The sequence below is a fragment of the Protopterus annectens genome, chromosome 5.part0 (genome assembly GCF_019279795.1).
Source record: "Protopterus annectens isolate FY-2018-M chromosome 5.part0, PAN1.0, whole genome shotgun sequence".
Classification (NCBI taxonomy): Eukaryota; Metazoa; Chordata; order Ceratodontiformes; family Protopteridae; genus Protopterus; species Protopterus annectens.
In genome coordinates this window covers 1373718378-1373729819 of record NC_056735.1, presented here as the reverse complement: position 1 = coordinate 1373729819, position 11442 = coordinate 1373718378, and the positions used below count along the sequence as shown (strand labels likewise).

General features: G+C 38.6%; 1 protein-coding gene across 1 annotated transcript in view; it reads left to right on the top strand.

The window, feature by feature from the left end:
* The window catches only part of LOC122802374 (E3 ubiquitin-protein ligase TRIM69-like), a 100672-nt gene extending 89607 nt beyond the window's left edge, over window positions 1-11065 (top strand). The window contains exons 2-5 of the mRNA XM_044072005.1: window positions 7139-7215; window positions 7730-7825; window positions 10090-10434; window positions 11054-11065. Coding sequence (XP_043927940.1) covers window positions 7139-7215; window positions 7730-7825; window positions 10090-10434; window positions 11054-11065 — 530 coding nt within the window. The remainder of the gene's footprint in view (window positions 1-7138; window positions 7216-7729; window positions 7826-10089; window positions 10435-11053) is intronic.
* The last annotated feature ends 377 nt before the right edge of the window (window positions 11066-11442 follow it).

The window sequence follows — 11442 nt, the reverse complement described above, 5'->3', positions numbered from 1 at the left end:
CTGTTTGTTTAGGGTTATCTGGGTTAGAGTCCTGGGGATTAGGTGAAATGGAGTGACCTGGAGATAGAAGATTGTTAATGCTGGCCCAGAATTTTTTAGGTTCTTTATTGGTGGTATGCTGTAGCTGGAGGTAATAGTTCTTTTTGTCTGTTAGGATAGATCTTTTAGTGTTGTTTCTAAGCTCTCTAAAATTTTGGCGGTCAGTTAGATTTTTAGTGGTTCGCCATTTAGACCAAGATTTATTTCTAAGAATGATTTTATGCCTAGTATTATTAGTTAGCCAGGGTGCTATTTTTGTTTTAGTTCTGATGGGTCACAAGAGAGTGTTCCTATGAGATATGTAAGAAAAGGTACACCTTTCCGCCAGCTATTAAGATATGTAAGACGAAAGAAGGATTTGATTCTCTTAGCCTTTGTTTGTTTACCTTGTGACCCTGAACAAGTCACTTAACTCACCCTTGAAAAGGGACTGTGAGTCTAATGGGTCTACCTTGTTAACAAATGGGTATTATTGTTGTTATCATCCCAGAGATTGAGGGAAGGTAGTTACCTGTTTATACCAAGATGCAGGGGAGGGCGCTGTGAAAATGCATAGTTGAAGGGAAACAGACCACTACAATTCATGAAAATGCATGTACTTATTATTAATTGGCACATAAAAATCAAAAAGAAAAAGGAAATAATGTTAGGGAATTTAACCAGTAGGGAAGAATGGTATGAGAAGAGACAGAGAGAAGGAAGGAAACTGGTCTGGGAAAAAGAACTGAAAGGAGGTGAAGTAAGTTGTTAGAGGTGAGAATGTATGACATCAATTCAAAACACTGTCAAGGACACCAATATCAGTGTGAAAGCAGGAAGGGATCACATACTGGCATATAAACACTGACCATAAAGGCAGATAGGCCAAACGAAAGAAGATAGGATCATAGGACATTACTAGGCTAATAGCCCTGGAGCCGTTAGACACCTAGTCATGTTGTACCCTTTTTCCTTATAGACCAGAAGATTTAGTCTATATTTGTACATGAATCTGTGATGAGCACCGCTTTCCCCTATCAAGGAGGGACATAGGTGCTACCCCCTCGGGAAAATTTGTGGTTTCCCATCCAATTTTCCAAGTTATGCTTAAATAGGGTCATAGAGGATCTCTTTTTCAACATGAATTGGTAGTTTATTTCAGAGGAGTGGCAACCTCTGGGAGATATATCTGTCTCTCCAGCAAGTCCTATTCATGTTGCAAGCTAGGTTGAGGTCCCTAGATCGGGTAAGTCTTGTCCCATTAGATTTGTGGATGTGTAGCAATTTTATTAATGAAGGGTATGAGACTACTATGTAGGCCAGGCACAAGTCACCTCTAAGCAATCTATATGATACAGAGTACAGTGACAGTGATTTCAGTCTGTCCATGTAGGACATGTGCTGGCGACCCTGAATTTTCTTGGTGAGAAACCTCTGTGGCCTTTCCAGTTGTTGCAGGTGTCTAGTGAGGTACATACAAAAGGGAGCATTGTACTCTATTGGTCTGATCAGGAACACGTAGAGGGGTGTTATAAGCTCCTTAGCTCTGGATGCTGTGCCTTTACTTATGAGACAAGAAACATAAAAGGCCTTCCTCACCACTATGGATAAATGCTGATCAAAGTTAAGGCAACTGTCAACCTGTGTTTCCAGATCTGTCACCATTGAGTTAGAACTTAGGGTGTTATTGTTCAAACTGTACTTTGCAGGGACAAAGCCAGTGCTTAGGCTGTGGTTTAATAGAGCACCCAATGGTTCCACTAACTTGTGTTTTAGACCATTTAATACACAGCCAGGGATGTTATCAGGGCCCATTAGAGGCTGTGTTTTTGGCCTTGGAGAGTGGGGTTATGACCTGCTCTTTGGAGATAACTAGGTGGAGGATTGGTGGTAGGTAAGCTATTTGGTATGATTGGTGGGGATAGGGGGATGAAGTTTTCACTGAACCTAATAGCCTAGTAAATTCCTATGATCATATAAATGCAATCTGGATAACTGGATGGGAAATAGAAAATACATCCCTGGGATTCCACCCGTGTCCCTGCTGGACAGGGGCATCAGATGCTGATTTGTCTATGCATGGGTTAAACTTTTGGCTAGGCTTATAAGGACCTTGGGGCCAATAGCCTAGTAATTTCCTATGATTCTATCTGCTAGCAGTTTGACTATTTCTGCAGGCTCAGTGTGGGCGGGTACCTTTCACCACTAACTCCACACAAATCTGTGCTTCCCATTTAGATTTCAGATTTAGCTAAAGAATGTCTTATGATTATCCTTAGCTAGGGATGCTAATTTAGTTTGTAATTAGCTTTAGAGGACTTTACAAGATGTCTAATTTGCCTGTTTAAGTTATGGAGGGTGTTCTTCCACTGCTGAGACTTTCCCCCTTGCTTTTGGACAGCATTTTCTTCCTCTTATTGTATAGCATATTTATGCTGGATGTCCACCAGGGTGGCTTGTTTATTTCTTGAGGACCTTGTTTTGATCCTATCATGTATGGCTGAATCAATACATTTGTATAGGTGTTTATAGACAGCATTGGTGTATACCTCAGTATAAGAGTGCTTGTCAGTGGGAACATGGGGCTGAAACTATTAATGTCATAGCTTAGGAGGCTAGAGTTTACTTTGCTGAAATTTTTCAATCTGATTGCTCCGGATGGGGGATAAGGTATGATTCTTGCTTCAAACGAGACTGGTTTATGATCAGACTTTACCAGGAATGGCTCCACACATGGGGGTGGTGCAGCATTCTCCCATGTTGGTGAGTACCAGGCTGACAAACTCCAGGAACTTTTAGGTGAGCATGTTTGTACTTGTGTAAGTTTCCCAATCAATAGAATATAATGGAAGTCACTTGTAACTAGGAGTGTTTGGCTGTATTATGAGTCTGTCAAGTAGGTCCAAGTAGGCAGTGGGGTTACCATGATTCATGGTGAAAGACCTATAACTTAACAATGACATGAAGGGGGTCTTAACTTATAGTTAGTTTTAGTTGGAGTAGCTTTTGGGGGGTCATTCTGTTTAAACAGTCTTGAGGAGTATTTATCTTTGATGAAGATAACTAGTAGCTTACAGTCAGCATGTGGATAGAGGAAAGGATAAAAGTCCAAAATAAGGTGAAGAGGATACAGCAACAGATTAACTAAACCACACAAGTAAGGGAGAGGAGAAAAAAGTAGATCATCAAAAGGCATTGGAATGGGGCAGATGTAACCAAGTTAAAAAAAGATGGTGGAATAAAAGGGGAGGAGATGCAATACAAAGATGAAGAAAGGATGAAGGGTGGGAACAAAGTAATCTGAGGTGACACATGGGGTACTAGAATTATGATGAGAGAGAGAGTAGATAGGAAGCAACTATATGCGAGGGCCAAGGTAGCAAGTTAAATGCAGGATACTCTCTATTGAATGGGTTTGGTGTTCCCACTTATGTGATGTTTCTCTAAATAAGACACATTCATATAGTTTAGCACAAATGTGGAAGAGTTTTCTGTTGAAAATTGCAGATTTATTAACATATATGACCCATGTTTTAGCAAGCATGACATACAAAGTACAGTGATTGCTGGCATTGTTCTCTGTAGTTCAATGTATACTTTTAAGATGTTGTATGAGATTGTTATTTAATAAGAGTTTTGACAAAAGGCTTGATGTGCTTTCTAAATTGCAAAGGAAGATGAAGATAAGGAATCTATAAATATTAGTCAGTAATCACTTAATGTAGTATGTTATTAAGGAGGTATTGGCACCCACAGGTATAGCAGTGATAATTGTATCATTATTTCGTAGGTCTTAATCTTAGCTGTTAAAATCCAGGTTTCATGGAAAAAAATGTCATGTAAAGTAAATGTAGCTGGTTGCAAAAGGTAAAGTAAGCTGACAGCCTAGGTAGCACACACAAAGATAAAAAGCGGACAGCCTAGGTAGCACACACAAAGATAAAAAGCGGACAGCCTAGGTAGCACACACAAAGATAAAAAGCTGACAGCCTGGCTAGCACACACAAAGATAAAAAGCTGACAGCCTAGGTAGCACAGACAAAGATAAAAAGCTGGCAGCCTAGGTAGCACACACAAAGATACAAAGCTGACAGCCTAGGTAGCACACACAAAGATACAAAGCTGACAGCCTAGGTAGCACACACAAAGATAAAAAGCTGACAGCCTAGGTAGCACACACAAAGATAAAAAGCTGACAGCCTAGGTAGCACACACAAAGGTAAAAAGCTGACAGCTTAGGTAGCACACACAAAGATAAAAAGCTGACAGCCTAGGTAGCACACACAAAGATAAAAAGCTGACAGCCTAGGTAGCACACACAAAGATAAAAAGCTGACAGCCTAGGTAGCACACACAAAGATAAAAAGCTGACAGCCTAGGTAGCACACACAAAGATAAAAAGCTGACAGCCTAGGTAGCACACACAAAGATAAAAAGCTGACAGCCTAGGTAGCACACACAAAGATAAAAAGCTGACAGCCTAGGTAGCACACACAAAGATAGAAAGCTGACAGCCTAGGTAGCACACACAAAGATAAAAAGCTGACAGCCTAGGTAGCACACACAAAGATAAAAAGCTGACAGCCTAGGTAGCACACACAAAGATAAAAAAACTTTTACAGTACTATAGTCCTAAATGAAATATAACGTACTGATTGACTGTAAATTCACATTAAAATACCTTGTATAACTTTTGCACAGTTTATAGATTTTTGTCAGAGTAAGAAAATGAAAAAGACAAGAAATGCTCCATGAGCTTTACTGGTCAGATGCAGTACCTAAATGTTTTTAATTCACACTTGGGAACCTTTCAAATACTTATGATATGACTGCAGTTATTATCACTAAAGGTAATATGAATGCACTTTCTAGCACTAAATAGGAACACATTTTTTTCCAGGGGGGTAAGCCCCTTTCAGCCCCTCCTCAAATATATATATATATCTATATATATATATATATATATAGATATATATATATATATATATATATATATATATATATATATATATATATATATCTATATAAAAAACAACTAAACAGTCACACTACTGTGGAAGAAAGTGAAAAATATTGGAAGTGCACTACTAGCCTGCACAGTCTAGCACACTTTAATTATGCCAGCTGTAATATCACTTGTACATAGGGGTTGGGAGGGTGGCCTAATGGTTAAGGTGTTTGCCTTACAAACACAAGGTGCAGGGTTTGAGTCTCACAAGGGATAATTGGCTAGGCTTAAAATGGCTCGCAAGGGCAGTTAGCTTAGTACTAACCTAAGAACATCTTTAAGAAAACACATACCAGTGGTCAGTATATCATTTTACACTTTACAAAAAGATTGGTTCTGGGTTTAGTTTCTGAGTTTTGCTGGTTTATATAAAATGAGTTTAGATCAGTTGACTTTTGATAAATTGACTTTTATGTAAATCATGCAACTATAGATAAATATAGTTGACTGCAAAATATTGTCTTTGCAAACTTTGACACTGTACTACGCATGTGCCAAGCAACAATCTCAGTGCATGCAAAAGTTACATTTAAAAACTATAATGAGACATCGTTTTTTGCAGGGGGCAATTCCCTCTGCACTTCCCATGTGGGGATCTGCACTCCCCCACAGCCCCCTGCTTATTATAAAGGTTAACTCCAAGATCACACATTGTCAGGGAAAGGGCAGTGTCGCACACCTGTCAGCCATGTGTGTGTGTGTGTGTGTGTGTGTGTGTGTGTGTGTGTATATATATATATATATATATATATATATATATATATATCATCATCTTCTTTCGGCTGTTCCCATTAGGGGTCGCCACAGTGGATCATCTGTTTCCATTTCTTCCTGTACTCTGCATCATGCTCTTTCACACCACCCGCCTGCATGTCCTCTCTCACTACATCCATAAACCTCATCTTAAGCCTTCCTCTTTTCCTCTTACCTGGCAGCTCCATCCTTAGCATCCTTTTCCCAATATACCCAGCATCCCTCCTCAGCACATGTCCAAACCAACGCAATCTTGCCTCTCTTGCTTTGTCTCCAAACTGTCCAACCTGAGCTGACCCTCTAATATACTGATAACTAATCCTGTCCATCCTAGTCACACCCAGTGCAAATCTTAACATCTTTAACTCTGCCACATCCAGCTCTGACTCCTGCCTTATATATTTAAAATATGTCCTGTACAGTTGATCGACCAGCTGTATGGTTGAACAATGAAATACTGAGACAAGAAGACGCAGCACTCACATTATAGCAAAAATGTTAGTAGAAGTCATGCTGGTATGTGCATGAGAAAGACACGTCCTTCCCTCAGTGTTGTGTGTGAGCTCTGATTTGCTGTATATAATCAGCAGTGGGTATGGGAGTGCAGAGGTTTGCCCCCTGCAAAAAAGTATGTTTTGTTTTTCGATATTTTGAGCTCTCAATCCTCTCAGCTCGGTGTTGTGTGGTCAGTCAACTGAAGTAGATCCACTGATATAGATGGCTATATTTTTTATATATATATATCTATATATCTATATATCTATATATATATATATATATATATATATATATATATATATATATATAATGTATATATGGGTCTACTTCTGATTGTTGAAAATTCACTTTCTTGACAACTTGAAGATCAAACCCATTGCAGTGAAAGTGCACTAAATCGAAAGTGCACTTTCGCAAAAGCTGGTTCTCCAAAGTGCATTACAGTGGGGATAAGGAAATATATCCTTTTCTCCACTGTAGTGCGATCTCGGAGTTAGTATATTTAAGTAAGGGGGGTGCAGGGGGGTTTCCACCCTCTGAAAATGCTGTTTAAAGCAGGTTTTTTTTTTTTGTTTGTTTTTGCCGGTTGACAGAACCGGCTTTTGCGAAAGTGCACTTTCGATCTAGTGTATTTTCACTTTAATGGGTCTCTATGTTGCTTGTTCGTGATAGTGAAATTTAAGCAACATAGACCCATACATATATATATATATATATAAATAAAAAGAGAGAGATACGCGCACGTGTGTGTGTGTGTGTGTGTGTGTGTGTGTGTATACATATATATATATATATAGAGAGAGAGAGAGAGAGAGAGAGAGGATACATTTAAAACATAAACTGATTATTTCTTGTTTTCAGAATATAGAAGAAAAAATGGAGTATGGAAACTTGCTGGCCATGTGTTTTGTAGAGAAAATGAACAGTTAAAAGAAGAGGTTGAGGGGCTGTCTGGACAGTGCAGTAAAACAGTAGAAATAAAAGAAAAGACAGGGCAATTATGAGGATGACCATATTAATATGAGGCCTGGTACGATGCATGGATTAGATAGTGGTTAGTATTACAGAAGAAATCAGGAAAATATATGTGGCAGTAGGAAAAAATAATGCACTAAGGAAAGTAAAAAGCAGCGAGAAGTAACTGAGACGGTTTAACCTGTTAATGAAATGGAAGAGTTTAAGCTGTTTAAAGGAAGAGAGAGAAGGTAATGATCTTGGTAAAGAAAAATTGCAGGGTTTTGAAAGGAAAACAGAGAAGTTTACGCTTTTTATATAAAATGTGATGACTACAGAATGGAAAATGACGGAGTAATGTCAACAGTAATAGTAGGTACAGTAGGCATGTTGGAGATTTGCACTTTCCTTGTGTGTAAGGGCATCGTTGTACTATCTCAGCCTTGGTTTTGTGGTTTAATCATATTTTTCTTCAGCTGTATTTTCTGTTATCCACAGGTCAAAATGAAAAGTGATTTAACATCTCTTGAATCCAAAGTGAAAGATTTTAAATGTGTGCAGAACCAAAAGAGGAAAGAAATCATAGACAAACAGGTAAGTAAAGTGAGTGATTTGTTCTAAATATAATGAATGCAAAATAATGCAATTTCATAGGAGCATCTATTGTGTAGTTTTGGTCTGACCCATGTTATGGTAAAACTACTTTCATGAGTGTATACTTTACTTGGTACCAGTGAGAAGAGTTTGTGAAAAGTCTATTGGCTGCACCATTTTTTTAATAAAGATATCTGGCCATTGATGAAGACAAGTAGAACTGTCTTGAAGCCTTAAAGATTCAGGAGGGTGTACTGTTGCTTAGTCTGGCAGCATCTCAAAAGCAGTGCTTAAGGGTTATTTATTTTAATATGTTTCTCATTTATGTAAACCTGATTTTGTAAAGTAATTATCTCTATGACTGACACAGGTTGTTTTGTATTCTGGCAATATGTAATGTAATGAAGTTGGTAATTCATATTTCACCCACAGCTCTGCCATCGAATAGCGTAATCGTACAGTGAAATCATTTTAAATGTAAATGTCTTACTTTAATAAAATGACATTATATAATTTACAGTACATTTTGGTTCCGTTTCTATCTGTCTGTCAGGGTGTGTGTCTCTCCCTCTCTCTCTCTCTCTCTGTTTGCAAGTCAGCAGGAATTGTTTAATGCTTTACTACATCTAGACACTAATGAATGTGACAGTTTAACCAGAATACATAGTTTATGCCACTGTAAGTGTAGCAGCAAAAATGAAGCATGTTGAAGTTGTTGAATGCACAGGTAGCATGGTATTCAAGAAAACAAAGTGGGCTGTTGGTGTATGTATCCAAAACTGGTTTGAATGGAATTGCTACATTAAAAAGCCTCATTTCCTGTGCTTTTTTGCTTAGCAGAAAAGAAGATGATGGCAGTTACTTGAATGCTTTTATTAGCACTAATCCTGTATTTCAGTGGAGTTACCAAAGTCACTGGTAGGATATGTTGGACTGTACCTCCTAGATGAAGTACATTGTACTTCACTAGGAAGTAAACCCAAACCGCTGTCTAATACAGATCTTGTTTCTAGCTCCATTGCTCCACACACGTCATCCTTTATCACTAATACATTTTCCACACCTACAGAGCCTGTTGCTTGTTGTAGATGTATTGTTTGACCCACAGACCGCAGAAACTGTTCTGTATTACTGACCCTTCCACCAACCCATAGGAGCACAAAAAGAATTTTGGATTGTTGAACTGCTTCTCAGTTCATTGACAAACACAAGGCTATTTTGTATCACTAATGTAAGGGATGAAATCCTGCAGACCTACACAGATGTTCTGAGCATCACAAATATACTTACCACATCTTTTAATCCACATGAGTCTTTTACCTCCCAAATAACCTCCGACATTCACATAGGCCAATAGATTTATAGATCATAAGTCTACAGGCCTACGTGAGCTGTTTTTGTTTCTGATCTTTTCCCTAACTTTGAAGTATGACAAAATGTTCTGCATACCAGATGTGTTCTCTAACACCAAAGACTAAAAAGTCATTCTCTATCACACAGTTGCTCCCAGACTGCAGACACAGACCAAGTCCTTTTGCTTTACAGAATTTCTAGTTGCTGATGGATTAGTAATGCATTGAGGATTGAGCAGCTGTGCTGATATTTCAGTGATGCATGGGCAGATTTTCCACCTTCTAAAAGTGAGCCACGGAGTTTCAAGAAACATATGTAGTCCTTTCTTTAAAAATGTAGTATCTAGTACAAGAAATTTGGTCTTGCAGGTTTGGCTCTCATATATCACTCTGACCATGGATCATTACCTAAGCATTGTAATTTATACTGACTTGTGTTCCAGTAAAGACACTTGCATTCTTAGTAATACTGACGCTGCTTTGCACTTTGAATGTAAGACTTGCTTCTTTTAAGAAGGTCCTTTGCATATCATAAGTGCTCTAAGACAGTTATTTCATCAGAGACGTTCTTAGCTCAAAAGTAAAAGTTCGTTTAAAATAGAGCCAAAAGCACCTGCCCAGCAGGCATGTGCAGGACGTTGCTGCAGTATCTGCTCTGTACAGGGATCAGCTTGGTACTGAGTACCCATTCCCAACTTCTTTGGAGAAGATAGCATCCAAGTTTGGCTGTTTCTCTCTGCAGGACATTCTGGTGGGCTCAGTCTTTGTCGCAGCTAGGTCACCAGTATTGCAGTCAGATACCTTGCCTTTATCAGTGAACTAACCTCTGCTCAGTCTGTTATATGAGATAAGATTCAACTAAGATTTCAGTACTGAATCATTCATTGTATCTTTGTATTCATTGTTTTCTAGGAAGATGCTGTTAGATTGGAAGAGCACATTAAACAAGAATTTGCAAAATTGCATCTGTTTCTCCAAGATAAGGAACAGAAACTCATCCAACAACTTAAGGATGAAGAAGAACGTATTCTGAAAGAAATGGAAGAAAATCTTCATTGCATAAAACAAGAAATTATTTCCTTTAACATAGAAATGTCTGATAGGAACTTGAAACTCCAGAGTAAAGTAACAGAAGCAGCGACTCTGAAAGACATGGAAGAAAAATTTGAATCTGCCAAAAGTGGTGAAATGGCTAGACAGGAGACATGCGGCAGTAATTTGGAGCTCAGAGAACAGCAACCTCTTTGTATCCTAACAGTAAGTATGCTTTTAATTTATGCATTTGTGAAACATTTGATGTTATGTTGTCCTTCTCGCCTTCTTTCTTAATGGATGGGTTTGGAGCCGATACTCTGCTCCAACTCGGCCAATACACTAGCTCGAAGCCTCTCACTTGGCTCATGGCTCAATACATATCCCACAATGCATTGGAGTAACCCCCAGATCTCGTTTGCCGCTTGATGAGTTCAGATGCTCTCTCCTTATCTGTGGCTAAGTGTTTTCCAATTTCACTATTGATACCTGTGTTTTTGATAAAATCTTATTATTAGAGTTGTTGTAGATCTTTGTTTAGGCCGTTTAACTTTCCTATAGGTTTTTGGTGTAATTTGTTTATCGCCTGTTGTGTTGCTGTTTATTGGGCATCGTTTCACTAGGTCTGCACTATCCCTGTCAGTCTTGTGGTCATTTGCATGTTTCCCTTTTAGTTAGTTTGAGTTAGGGAGCTAAAAGTAACCCTTTTTAATTAGAGGGTTTGTGTTGTGTGTTCCCCGTCAGCTCAGCTAGGTCCGTTTAAATTAGAGGGCCTAGCACCCATTTAACTTAAGAGGGTAGTGCTGTGTTTCCCTGTACTGTTTTTATTGTTTGTTTGTTTTAGGGTAATTTTTAGTGCAATTTTCTTATTGCAGTTCTTATTTCTTGCTATTGAACATGTCTAATGCATCCAGAGGTAAGGAACCCAAGCTGTCTGGGTTCAAGAAATGCCAACAATGCTTCCAAAAAATGTCTATAACTGATGGGCACAGTGTATGTGTGTACTGCTTAGGAGCTATTCACCTACAGGAATATTGCAGTTTTTGTCATTCCTTCAGCTCTCCAAGTGTTACATGAGAGGAAAAACAAATTGATTTTAAGAGGTTTATAAAGCCTGCTTTTGATGAAGCTTTACAAACTTCTCCAACTACTGGTGACAAGTCTAAGAGACCTTCCTCTTCATCCCCTTCCTCTGCTCATTCAGACCCTCCAAAGAAAATACCTAAACTGACT